Here is a 14333-nt window from a genome sequence, read left to right as displayed (position 1 = left end):
CCTCAAATATTTAATAGCTGGGCAAATCACTTCACTCTGTTTGCCTCAGTTTCCTCGTCTATAAAATAAGCTGGAAAAAGAAAGACAAACCACTCCAATATCTTTGCCAAGAAAATCCCACATGGGATCACGAAGAACCAGATGTGAGTGAAAACGAACAACATTCAATGTAAATGAGGGTGGCACTTGCTTGCAAAATTATTACACTGTTCACAGTATGGATATATTCCATAAGCTACTTTATCAATAGAAAGAATGAACAAAGCTTTTTAATGGGAAGTTTACTGTTCCCACATGGGAAGAAAATTTAATACAAAGTGTGCTAGGAAAGAACTTTAGCATGAAAATTTCTCCTTCATCAGACTAATTTGGAAACTTGATTTACATCTCTAGAGATTTATTCCTTTTAAGTTAAGATGTTGCTATTTCTAGGGCCATTTTCTATCTATCATATTAAAATTCAGTTATTTCTGGAAAAGGTAACTCAGTCATTGAAAAAATCCATTTATTTTTAACATTCATAAAATTTTGGAGGGAAATTTATTTGCTCTAACATCTAACTTAAAATGTTTGTGGGTTTATGGGGCAAAGAGAGTGAGTAGTTAGGGAGGGGATGCTGCTAAAGGAAAGATTAGAATTAGGGACAGTACCTAGGAAACTTAACCCTAGATAGGTAGTGCAGTAGGGATGGGAGGGAGTGGAGTCACATAGGAGCTCTGAAATGGTGATGATGGATACCAAAGACATACTTTGATGTTTTGCTTAGAGTGGGTTCCATTTTTCTTTCTTGTGATGCCACATAATATCCTGAATCCCTGAGTAACATTGGCAATAAAAGTGATGCTAATTATTTACTCTTGTCCCTGGTTCTTAGGTTTTTTGCTGACAATTATACCTGGGATGTGTATCGGCAGTTTTTGTGGGGGCCTGGGCTTCTTATTACTCCTGTTCTGGAGGAAGTAAGGTTTTTTTAAATTTTATTTTATTTTCATCAGGACTCAATGTTTTTTTCAGTTCCTCCCCCTCCTATTCTGGAAACTAGTAAATCAGTCAATAAGCATTTATTAACACCTCTGTGTGTCAGGCACTGTGCTGAGTGCTTTCCAAATATTATCTCATTTGATTCTGTTAGCCACATTCTGATGACAAATCTTCAATTTGCTTGGGATTTTTACTTTCTCAACCTTACCCTTTGGATTTGCTCTGATTACTTCCTTGAGGTTGCTTCTTTTGTTAATATGGGGGTGGGATCTATGAGATGATGTTTTGGATTTCTGAATAGAGAAAACATTTTTGCTTCAGGGAGTGGGAAAAAGGAAGGAGGGGTGCAGTTGGGAAGTATGTTAGGGAAGGCTTTTCATGTCAGAGACATGAAGGATAATGCTTTTTTTGTTTCTTTCAGGGGGCTGAGAAAGTGACAGCATATATGCCTGATGCTATCTGGTATGACTATGAAACTGTAAGTATATCTCATCCACTGATGCCTGATGAACACAGTTTCTCAAACAGGGCTTCATGGGGAGGAACCAGGAAGTGTAACTGAGAGACATTTAGCCAACTGCCCTTGAAATATCTTCTAGTGTTATATTTTATTTAAAAAAAAGGAATCCTTTTGTTTAATACAGTCTTTATTTCTGAATACATATCTCACCTGCCTATCAAGACTTATTTTGTAACAATAACTAAAGGAGTAAGGGGGAGAAATGATTCATCAGAAAAACAGCAGGGCAATTGTGTCTAACAATATACACTATAATATTTGCAATGAGATTGCATGGGGGAAATTAAGGGAACAGAGATGGCATGGCATCTCTTTGATCTTGGAGCAGACATTCCAGTGACGTTAATAACTAAGCAACTATATACTTTAAGCTCTGTTTATGATCATTAAGCTCAACTTCAATCAAGAAACTAAGAGTTGAAGAAGAGGAATATTTTGAAAATTTTATATATTTTTTGTTTCTATAGCATCTACATTTCCAAATTTATCTTTTTCATCTTTTCCTCATAGATCCACTCCTTAAAAACAACAAAAAAAAAAAAGAGGAAAAAGGGCAGTTTGCCAAAATTCAATTTCAACTAAGTGAGACAGTATATATGCAATATTTCATATCTTTATCACTCATCTTTGCGGTGTTTTGGAAGGAAAGAATGTTTTATGCATAAATATTATGGCTACTAGATAAACTTTGGGAATTATTTTTGTATTCAGATTATACTAACATCTGAGTATGGTATAAACCCACAATACCTTAACTTTCCCAATATGACAACAAGATGTTGCTGGCATAGTCTTTATGCTAAAGCTTGGGACCCAAATGAATGAATGAAGGATAGAGGATATAGTGTAGATCATTCACAAAACAAGTAACTAAGACACGACTATTTCTAATGCAATTCACTCTTGCTTTTGTACCAATTAGGGTAACCAGACATCATGGAGAAAACAAGAGGTTGAGTTGTTACTCCCCCCAGACAAAATTGGACTCCATCTTCGAGGAGGCTATATTTTCCCTACACAGCAGCCAGCCATCACCACAGTAGCAAGGTATAATACTGAAGGCTAGTTCCATTTCCAGGGTTCTTTCATGCCTGCATTTTCTCCTGCATAGATGTGGAAATCATCTTGAAAAAGACACTATTTCTCCTTTATCCCAATAAGTGGTTCAGTGAGTGGCTATAAGGAGGAAATTAATAAATAGATTTGTCAATTAGTCTTGGTTCTACCTGAGAAAATTATTGGCTTGATACTTCACCCAGTAGCAAGTTTTTGAAGTTCTCTATCAGACATAGTGGAAAGAGTGCTTAACTTTGGATCAAAGGACCTGATGTGGTTTAGTCATTTACTAACTGTGTACAAGTTAGTAAACCCTTATAATCCTCAGTTTTTCCTTTTGTAAAGTGAATGAATTTTGACCAGATGATCTCTAAAATCCCTACATCTAAAGCCATAGTTATATTTTCTTTCTTAATTAAGTCAACAGTATTTATGATTTAAGTTCTATGATCCTATGCACCTATGATCTTTTCTTTCTCATCTTTGATCTTCCTCATCACTAACTATAACTTTATTTTTGTTGTTTATTCTTTTTTTGTTTCTGTCCTACTCTTTATGACCCAGTTTGGAGTTTTCTTGGCAAAGATATTGGAGTAGTCTGTCATTTCCTTCTTCAACTCATTTTACTGATGAGGAACCTAAGGCACACAGGGTTAAGTGACTTGCTCAGGGTTATTTAGCTATTTTTGAGGTCAGATTTGAACTCAAGAAGAGGTGTCTTCCTGACTCTGTCTACTTTTCCATCTTGCTAACCATAGCTCTTATAGAAGATGTTATTGTATAGAATAAGTAGCAGTGAATAGTACTCAATATTGATATATTTAGAATTTCAAAGGGAAAACAAAAAGTCACAGAGAGGAGATGAACGAATGGTTTAAGCTAATCCAGGGGATAAAGAGGAGTTGGGGATAGGTTGTACAGTTAGTATGGAATTTGATGGAAGAGGGTTTTGAAAGTCTGACAAATGAAGTTTAGACTTGAATGTAAAGGAAGCAGGAAGCTATTGAAAAATTTTGGTGGTAGAGACTTTTCAAAGTCATGCTCAAAGAAGATTCTTCTGGAAGTGATCTACAGCATAGAACAGAAGGAGGAAATGCGATACAGATGTTTTAAAAAGTCTTTAGAGGCAATATCCTGAAAATCCTCAAGGTGGAAGTATTACTCCATGGAAACTACTTTTTCCTCTGTTGGATGAACCTACAGGAAGGTATCATCTCTCCCCCTGTCCCCCCCCATCCTTGAAAATGAGGAAAATAACTATTTTTATGAGCTACTTTCCTTTCCAACTTTAGTTTGAAAAAAAGAATAAAAATCTTTTTATAATAGACATTAACAAGTCTACTTATTTACTTTACAGAATTATTTTCTTTTTCTCCTAAAGAATATCAGCAAATGAATTTATGTTATTAACTCTCTGTGGTTTTCCATCACTATTAGTGCCTAGATTGGGATCCCCACCATTTCCCCCAATCACATGGCACTCTTGTGGTTTATGGGGTCCTCAGATGCTTAATTATCTTGAATAAGTATGGCATTACAGGCTGATAAGCATTTATGGCTGCCAAGAGCTATGATTTAGTTAAACATATCTACCAAATATGATTATATGAGATTTTCAACTTTTGCCTTAAGTCTGTCTGAGGAGTTTGAAAACTGTAGAGCAATAATATTTTGGTGGAGATTTATGGGATCTATGTTCTTAAGCTTGAAATAGTAAGGAATAATTTGCACGAAGAGCTAGGAAACAGACTGAGGGAGATTTTAAAACCACAATGCTGTACAGGCAAAATGGTTACATTAAACAATAACAGTATAAACAAATAGGGATGTATTCATACACACACATATGTGTATATATCATTACATATATAAATGGTAGATTATAAATATAGTTTTCTTCTGTTGGGGCTAAAAATAAAACCTTTCTGTATCTAGGAACATATAGAAATAGTGGGAACAGGTGAGCAGAATCTTGCAGAATATCACATATACTACATGTGACTACCTCAATAAATCACATGTAAGCTTCTGTGTTCTTTTTTTTTAAAGTCATTTACATGTTGCTAACATATAACATGTTATATAAGGTTAACAGTTAGTAGAGAAGGGATGCTTTATAGTTAATTTAGACTAACCTTTACAGACACATTTATGATCCAGAATCATCACAGAACAGTGAAGTTATTGGGGGGGAGGGTTGTTTTGTTAATTTGTTATGCATCTTTTGTTCTCTGAGAGTGATTTAAGTGAGGCAGAGCTTTAAAAAGTTGTCACCCTCATTCTCCTCTTCATTGCCATCAAATCCAATGGCAAGACAGAAGTCTGATTTACTAAGAAAATTGAGAACTGAGTCAGTGAGAAGTCTTACAAATGAGAATTGAAGGGACTGTTATAATTACTCTTCTGACTGAGTTGATCTATTTATATTTATTGTGAGTTTAAATGGTCTTCTGACTAGAACAGGAAAGAACACTTGAAGAAGAACTTTCCATACATATTTTAGCTTACTGAAGAGGGTAAAAGATTCTTTGAGAATCTTGGGAGGAGGGAAAGAGGGTTTCTTCCAGGAAGAAGTCAAAAGAGAAAAGTAATTATTAAGAGGTAGGTAGATTGAAAACGTGAGAGCGAAGAATACCAAGGAGAATTTTTGTGCCTTGGAACTCTATACCTAGTATAAAGATTTTTTGAAAGGCTAATTCCCAACATGCTGAAGGAATAGCACTATTCTCATGATCCAAGGAACACTATAGTTTACCCCATAGGTACTAACAAAAAGGAGAAATCCTGTTACTATTCCCTAAAAGAAGAAATAGACAAATCCTATTACTATTCAACAAAGAAAGAGATATCAGTGGTTTTCTGAGATGCATAAGATAAGTATAAACTTAACAAAGCAAATCTGATAAATCTCTTTTTGGGTTTAATTCTAAGAGCCAAGAAACTTTGGAATCTTTCACTAAACAATTGATATAATTTATGCTGATACATATAGAAATGAGCAACTTAGTAAGAACAACTTTGGATTATCTTTCAAGAGGCTTCGTTTTGGATAAGAAGTTGAAGGATTTGGAGAGTGGTTTTCTTATCTCTATTTACTAATGACCATAATTTGGAAGAATTAAAAAAGATATGGGAAGTAAATGAATGGTTCAGGAGATAATGCAAAGAATTGTTTTTGAAATATAGCAAGGGATGGGCTTGAAATTTTCTGATCATTGTGGATATTCCAGAATATGGCTTCTACAGCTTTATCAAAATTAGCAAAATATTAGTTCATCTCCTCTCTGTCTATGACTTTTTCTTTCCCTTTGAAATGCTAAATATACCAATATTGACTTAGGGATCACAACTTAATTAGAGGAAAAATAAAATTTGATTTCTTATTTCAAAATAAACCATGCATGTATACTCACATCTAATGGATTTTTTTATTATCTGATATTCAATTTTTATTCATAACACGAACTTGAGTAACTGGATGAATTGCAGCGGGAGGATTTTGCTATTTTCTATGTCAAGGAAAGGGATTACAATTCGATAGCTGTAGGAGGTACATTGGTATGAAAACTAATTTTGGAGTAAGAAGGTAGAGGTTGAAATCTCACTTACCCTGTTTACTTGGGTGATCATTGCAATTCACTTAATGTTTCAGAGCCTCAGTTTTCTCATTTATAAAATGAGTGGGTTGGATTAGGTGACATAGTAGGTTCCTCCTAGATTTAGAACTTTTTGATTTGAGTTTTACTTATTATAGTTCTTTAAGGTAGGTAGCACAAATATAATTCCTACTTTGCAGCTGAGGAACTGTCAGAAAGAAGTGTAGGGACTTGTGTAAAGTCAAACAGCAAGAGTCAGATCCAGGATTGGAAATCAGTACTTCTGATTTCAAATCCAGTCCTCTTTCCACCATATTACAATAGAAAGCAGATTGCCTGATGCAAACAACGTTTTTCACTTGTGGAGAAAAATTTCTGATGGAGTTGTTCCCAGAAAACATCCCGATCTTTATTAGAACATGATCTTTAGTCCTTCAACTTGATCTTGTTTTTTTTTTTTTTTTATTGTTTGTTTGTTTGTTTTAAACAGCCGAAAGAATCCTCTTGGTCTCATCATTGCCCTTGATGACAATAATGAAGCTAAAGGAGAACTTTTTTGGGATGATGGAGAAACTAAAGGTACGCATATCCTTGGGATGTAATGCATCCATAGCCCAAGGTGTGTCACTCTAAACACACAATCTTGTTCTATAAATTCTTTTACCTCCTATGGGTATTAAACTGGGGTAAGGATCTTTTCCATCAAAGATCTTAAAGAGCACTTAGCACTTTAAGAAAATTAATATTCACCATTTAAGAATGAATGGTTTATGTTGTGTGAATAGGATCCCTAGGGGAAGAAGGTGAGAAATTAAAATGAGTTCTACTGTGTGATTTTATATTGTAATTGATTTATATCTGCTTATGTCCCTTATCTATGTCCTTTAGTTAAGTTCAGGAATTTAGCTTTCTCCTCTGAGCTAGTGTAAAGGTCAGTATGATCATAAGTCACTATAATTAAACGGCAAGGATTTATATCTTCTATACCATTAGGTTCTTGGGTAAATATCAAGACATCTGGTGTCATCCTTTAAGTCCTGAAGCTAACTTTAAGAGATTGTCCCTGAACTGTCCTTGCACAATTACCTCCCTAATAAACCTTTCTAGGCACCAGGGAATCTGCTAACTCATATCCACTAATGAGATTTCTAATAGATAGATGGATCCCATAAATCAATTGGCACTCCTTAGTGACAAAGGGAAAAGGTAACTAATTCTTGAGTACTCACATACTTTGATGTAGCCAATCATGTTGTCTCTATTCCTGTGATACTACTTTGTGACCAGTTGCATTGCCTCCTCTACTTACCCAACTCTGTTTTCTTGAAGTTATTCAAACTATAGGAAGGTTAGTAAACCCTACCTTGTGAGTTTTTGGTCATTGAGAGAGGCCATTGACCTATTTATTGGTTACTGTTAGATATTTATCATGCTCAGAACATTTTCTTTCTTTTTACTTTAATTTTCAAAATTAATAATGGAGAAAAAATTTCTCAGTAGGGGTTAAAGGAAATCCTTAAATCCCTTTCACATTTTCCCACTTGCCAATAGTTTTCATTCAAGAATTCACAGATAATGTGTGGAAATAGCTGCAAAATTTCCCCCAAAATTAGTAGTAGATAAGTCTCCTCAAATTCCTTTAATCTTATCAGAGAGTGCTTGACTAGTAAAGAGATTGGAAGAAAAAGATGACTGGTCATGGAGTGAAAGAGAATTGTCAAGAGTATATGCGAAAGGTCCCCACTATGTTGGATAGGCCTCCTGCTGTAGACTCATAGGAGAACATAGACAAGAACTTCAAGGGTAGGTAGGCATGGATGGATTGAAATATGTATTATTGGAGGGAGTACCCACATGAATTTTACCAAAGATGTACCCAAACTTATTCATGGCCAAATATTGCTGGTAGTATGAGGACCTTTGTTCAGTAAAAATATATCTGTGTGGTGAGTGCACATATAATTTGATAAATATGAGTGAATTAACAAAGCTTTATATGTCCCTGAAATATTGAGTGTTGGGATGCACCAAATATTTTCATTCTAGATTAAACTCTTTTTGGGTACCTCCAAAGGAGAAACTTGAGAAAGACTTTTTTTGTTTAACCTTTTGACAGTGGTTGAAGTCCTAGACTTAGTAGCTTAAATGTCTAGAGCTTGGGGTTTTAAGAACAATGAATTTCCTTCCTTTCTATGTTCTCCTAGGTCTCATCATAAATGATAAATCTCTGTCTATAATTCAAAATTTCTACTACGTTCAGACTCTTACTATTATTTATTTCCCTTTCAGGTACTATAACTAGTGGTGCCTACATCTTGCACGAGTTTTTGTACACCCAAGTAAGTGACTTAAAAAATGGTTCCATGACTTTGTGTGTGTGTGTGTGTGTGTGTGTGTGTATACAAATATATGTGTGTATGTACATGAGCATGTGTCTTCTTATACCTATATTGTTGTACATGCACTTAGTGATGGTCAACATTCAGATATAAAATATGTATTATATATATATGTCATTAATACATATCACCATTAATATGTACACATATATAATAATATAATTTGGAAAAAGACTGTTTGTAGAGAACAGGGATCCTTTTTTTCTTCCTATTAACATTTTTTCTTTTCTCTTTTTTGATTATATTTTAAGTTCCAGAACTTTGTCTCCCTTCCTTTTCCCTACTTCCCCACCCCAGAAAAAGCTATTATTTGACACAGATTTATAAATATGTATAAAACCATACTATATGTACTTCTGTATATCAGTTCTTCGTCTGGAGGTGCATAACTTCTCCCTTCATAGATTCTTTATAGCCGATTTGAGTATTATAATATTCAGAATAATTTGGTTCTTCACAATTATTCTTTGAACACTATTGTTACTGTATACAATGTTCATTTGGTTTTGCTCCCTTTTTATTATTTCATGCAAGTCTTTCGGTTTATCTAAAATCAATCAGCTCATCATTTTTTATAGCTAATAATATTCCATCACAATCATATTACACCTTGTTCATCCATTCCCCAATTAATGAGCATCTCTTACCTTTCTAGTTCTTAATCACCACAGAGATGCTATAAATATTTTATAACATTGAAGTTCTTTTTCTTATTCTCTGATCATATTAGGTACTGCTTAGTCATAGTGGTATTGCTGGGTCAAAGTATATACATGGTTTTATAACTCATTGGACATAATTTCAGATTGCTCTTCAAAATGTTTGTATCAATTCAGAGTTCCATCAACAGTGCATGAGTGCCCTAAATTTTTCATATCCCCTCAACATTTGTCATTTCCTCCTTCTATTGTAGACAGTCTAATAGCTGTGAGATGATATTAATTTGAATTTGTCTGATAAACATGATATAGAGTATTTTTATATGACTATATATAGTTTTGATTTCTTAATTCAAAACCCTATCTGCTCATATTCTTTGACCATTTATCAGATCAGGGATTCTTAATTTTTTTGTATATCAATGCCTTTTTTGGCAGTCTGGTGAAGTCTATCAATCAATTTATCAGAATAATTTTATATACACATAACAAAATTCATAAGATTACAAAAGAAACCAATTATATTGAAATATAGTTATCAAAATATTTTTAAAAAATTAATGGATCTCAGGAATATTTGATCCAAAATAATTTTTAATATTGGAAAATACATTATAAATTTTGACACCAGATATACTCTTCTAAATGTAAATTTCTTCAGAGCAGGTCCGTATCTTATTTATTTTTGTGTTTTCTCCAATTCCTAGCAAAAAAAAAAAAAAGGCAGTTAAATAAATAAGGGATTGATGAATGAGTAAAATGGAATGGAATGAAGGAATGAATAAATGAATTTATTTTGCTTTGGATAATTTGAGAAAGTTGACATTTCTTGAATATACTTTGAGACAGTAGATGTATTTTGGGTGGCAACAAGGAAAAGCCATTCTGAGGTATAATTAAATTACTTGAGGATCAGCATGTATAATAATTTCTCTTTTTGGGGGGGATCTCTTCTAGAACCGTTTAGATATGAAGATTTTGCATAATTCATACAATGATGTTTATAACTTAACATTTAAGGAGATTAAAATCCTTGGGACAAAAGAACCTATTAATATCATTGTGAAGAAGAATAATGTCCTCATTGCATCTTCTCCTAATGTTACTTATATTGAAGAGTACCAGGTAAAGTACTGATTTTTTGATCTGGGGTCCCAGTTCCTGAAATTGCACAAACTGGTGATGTTTCAGTTTGCCAAACCAATGTGGAACTCTAAAATCAGCTGGGGAAGAGATGTCTTTGATCATTGAAAAGAATAAAAGTACAGTAACTAGTACCAGGAAGAGATAAAGATATTAAAGAATTTGAAGGAATATTAGTCTAACGTATCTAATTCACAGCTCCTAGACTATAAATTGTAGAGACATGTCAAATTGTATTGGAATGTTTTTTATCTGAAAGTTCCCTATATCTGTGAAGTCACAAATCCAGTTTCTTTCTCAACCTATATAGCCTATTAACAGTTAGCTTAATCCTTCCTTTTCCAACTCATCTCTACCCTTAAGGATGGCGATGCAAATTGGTACAGTTTTAGGAGTGATTGTGGGCCCTGGAGCAGAGCTTCAGAAGAATTTGGTCTGCAATATAAATGAAAAGTATTATCAAAGATCTGAAGAGAAGATTACATTAAGGGCCAAACTGGAAGGTGATGGCTTTGTAGATAAGCTTTGACATCATTTAGTCTAACCACCATTTTACAAGTCAAGAATCTGAAGCTCATAAAAGTTAAGTGGTTTGTCAAAGGTAGTTAATAGAATTTGAACTTGGGTCCATTATGTCAAACCCAGTCTTTCTTCCTTTGTTCTATGTTCCTTGCATAAAAAACATTTTTGAAGAGGATCAGGAAAAAAAGATTAAGTAGATAAAGTAAAATAAATAGACAAGTCATTTAAGCTCTCTGACCTTCAATTTCCCCTTCTGTAAAATGAGAGAGAAAACTAATTTTATGGAAGTATCTGTAGGACATTAAATTCTAGCATTGAAGTTGATTCAGTAAGGCAATGGAAGCAAAAAAGTTTTCAAACAAGAGTTTGATATGATAAAAAACAATAATTTTGAAAGATTGGGTTTCTGTAGAATATGGGATGAGAGATCTGTAGTTAGAGAAGATGAGATAGTTATTATAATCAACTATTAAATGGGATTTGTAATAGAGTAGTGAAAATGGGAAGTAAGGAATAATTCCAAGAGAAATTTTGGGAAAAGAATTACTGGCTGGGAACTGATTGGTGCAGAGAAAAGTAAGGAGACAAAAAAGACATTTTTTGAGTTAGGAACTATGGAAATTATAATGAAGAAATTAGAGAAGATACTTTCTTCTGAAAAGAAGATGGTAAAGTAAGTTTTTAATACATCAAATTTTAGATGACTTCGAGGCATAGAAATGATCTTAGTAAGTTGATAAAATAAACTTAAAGAGGAGATATAGCTCAGGATTGTAAGTTTAGATTTGAAAGTCACAGAAATATTTGAAAATGAGTTAGAGGAGAAGATAGAGCTCACAAGTGTAAGTATAGATTTGAAAGTCATTAATATAGAAACATTTGGAATAAATTAGAAGGAAAAATAGAGCTCAGGACTATTTGAATATCAATAGTGTAGATATATTTGAAAAAATGAGAATATATTAATTCTCCAGTGTTGAAAGCATAAAAAAGAGAAAATTAAGGATTAAATCTTGAGTAAAAGATTGAAATAGGAAGATGAAAAGAATACAGTAAAGAATTGAAGGGAAATTGGAGAAGGACCAGTGAATGTAGCTTTTGAAAACTCAAGAGAAGTTTGAATTTGAAGAAGGATAAAACCAAAATTGTTCTTCCTATTGAGTTCTAATCCATACTCTTTATTACTACTCAGCTCCAAATGCTGACATGAAGTCAATGAAATTTTAGAACTGAGAAGAATGTGACTAGAAGGAGAGTACCTTTGAGAGTTGCTACATATTGATGATGACAGATAACCTTTTCTCATTTATAAATCCCTAATTATTTCCTTTCACTTAGTTCATGGCTATAAACTTTGAACTAAATTTGTTGAAAGATAACAGAAAATAGCTTTAGCATATAGTGACATCTGTGTAATTCTTCTTCCTATGAGGTGTTCACAATCAGGCACTAATTGAATTTTTTGATTTGATACTATTTTCTATGATATCTATTTTGGGTTTTGAGGGACTTTTAGAAGGATCTTATTACAGAAAGGGATTAAAGAGGAAAAAACCTTGACAATGGCATTGATTATTAAGGTGACATTCTTGGTCATTGTCCTGATTTCTCTCTAGGTTGCTATTATCTCAGGGCTCGAACTTTCCTTGGGAGAAGAATACACTGTGGAATTGAGTTTCAATTTCAGAGATGTGGACAAAATAGACTGTTATCCCGAGGACCAAGCAGTCTCTGAAGAAAACTGCATAGCTCGTGGCTGTGTCTGGGAGGTAATGAACATCATCATCATCATCATCATCATAGTAATAATGATGATGATAATAATAATAATGAATGACAAAGAATTCTCAATGAAATGATATTACAATGATCCTGAGGTTAGATTTACTAACCACTTGTCCCTGGACATGAATGAGGACTCAAAAAAAAGAAGGAATTGCTTAGGTTTATGCTTAGGATGCATTTGGTTAGGAGCTGTGAGTATCTTAGTAAATCTTTTTGTAGTAGAAAGACGCAAATTTTCTTTGTTGTCAGATGATAATTGTGGAAAAACGAATAAGCAGCCAAATTTCATTCTGTATAAGTATTCATCCTTATCTGTCCTTGGTCTTATTTTTCAGTTATCCAGTTCTCCAGGAGTTCCTAGCTGCTATATCACCAATTTCCTATACTCTGTCAGTAACATTCAGTCCAACCCAATGGGGATTACTGCTGATATCTTCTTAAATTCAGCTTTGTATGCTTCCAATTTGCCTTCTACCCCTGTGAATCCTCTCCGCTTAGATGTTACCTACCATAAGAATGATATGCTGCAGTTTAAGGTAAATTTCTTATTCATGTTTTGTGAATCAGATCCATGACTCTGGGATTTAGGATTCAGTGACTTTTGACCAACAGTCTTTCCTTTGAGTTAGAACAATGTTTTCTGTCTCTAGATCTATGATGCTAATAGGAAAAGATATGAGGTCCCAGTGCCACTCAACATCCCTAGATCTCCCTCTAATACCCCTGACCATCGGCTCTATGAAGTTTTCATAAAGAGCAATCCTTTTGGAATTGAGATCCGACGCCGGAGCACTGGCACAGTAATGTGAGTAGAACCAGTTTGGTATGAAATTGAAGGATGGTTGATTTCCACTTCCTAAAAAAATTAATTTTTACTGAGATGAGCTTGAATGCCAGTTCCTGTACTTAATACATTTATGATATTACTAGCCCAGAAAAGTCATGAAGCCTTTCTGAAGCTCTGTTTCATCACTGTTAAGCTGGAAAATATAACTTGCTTTACCTTCTTCATGAAAAAATTTAGAGATCTCTTTAATTGAGTTATTATGAATACACTGTCCTAACGTGATAATCTGGGTTCAGGTTATTGAACAAAGAGTATTTATTAACTGTTTATTATATATTAGACACTATGGTAAGTACTGGACTACAAATATAAACAAGACAGTTCACACCCTTAGCGAAGACAGTGTATAAAGGGGTACTGGAAAATGAAAGAGTTAAGAGGACTTAAGTGTAACTTGAAATGTTGCTAGAAAGATAAGGCAATAGCCCACTTATCAGAATTGAGGGGTTTTGGTGTGGACATCAGGTTACTTGTGGTCAGGAGTTGGAAGTGCTGGTACAAGTAGAGCAAGTGGAGATGAGAGGTATCAGAGGATTTAGAGGGATCTATTCTCATAAGATCTTTTAAAATCTGTCCCTGGGAACATCCTTTGAATCAGTCTGAGAATATTAAGAGAAAAATGGATGGTGATATATGTAACATTGGCATTTTTAAGTTATAGAATTGCCTTTTATTAAAAAAACAATCCTATTTTTAAAATATTTGGTTTTCCTTGGTTACATGTAAAACAATTTTTTAAACATTTGGTTTTAAAATTTTGAATTCCAGATTCTCTCCCTTCCTCCTCTGCTCCCTTCCCCTCATTGAGAAGTATCATGTCAGGTT

The 14333-nt window shown here is 33.8% G+C and overlaps 1 protein-coding gene across 1 annotated transcript in view; it reads left to right on the top strand.

The window, feature by feature from the left end:
• The window catches only part of MGAM (maltase-glucoamylase), a 168320-nt gene that overhangs the window by 41002 nt on the left and 112985 nt on the right, over positions 1-14333 (top strand). Inside the window, exons 18-26 of the mRNA XM_052000129.1 lie at positions 875-959; positions 1403-1459; positions 2424-2548; positions 6644-6732; positions 8443-8492; positions 10169-10336; positions 12493-12645; positions 12997-13197; positions 13312-13466. Coding sequence (XP_051856089.1) covers positions 875-959; positions 1403-1459; positions 2424-2548; positions 6644-6732; positions 8443-8492; positions 10169-10336; positions 12493-12645; positions 12997-13197; positions 13312-13466 — 1083 coding nt within the window. The remainder of the gene's footprint in view (positions 1-874; positions 960-1402; positions 1460-2423; positions 2549-6643; positions 6733-8442; positions 8493-10168; positions 10337-12492; positions 12646-12996; positions 13198-13311; positions 13467-14333) is intronic.

The sequence above is a fragment of the Antechinus flavipes genome, chromosome 5 (genome assembly GCF_016432865.1).
Source record: "Antechinus flavipes isolate AdamAnt ecotype Samford, QLD, Australia chromosome 5, AdamAnt_v2, whole genome shotgun sequence".
Taxonomy (NCBI): Eukaryota; Metazoa; Chordata; class Mammalia; order Dasyuromorphia; family Dasyuridae; genus Antechinus; species Antechinus flavipes.
Note: the sequence above shows the minus strand (reverse complement) of the source record. Positions and strands in the feature narration are given on the sequence as shown.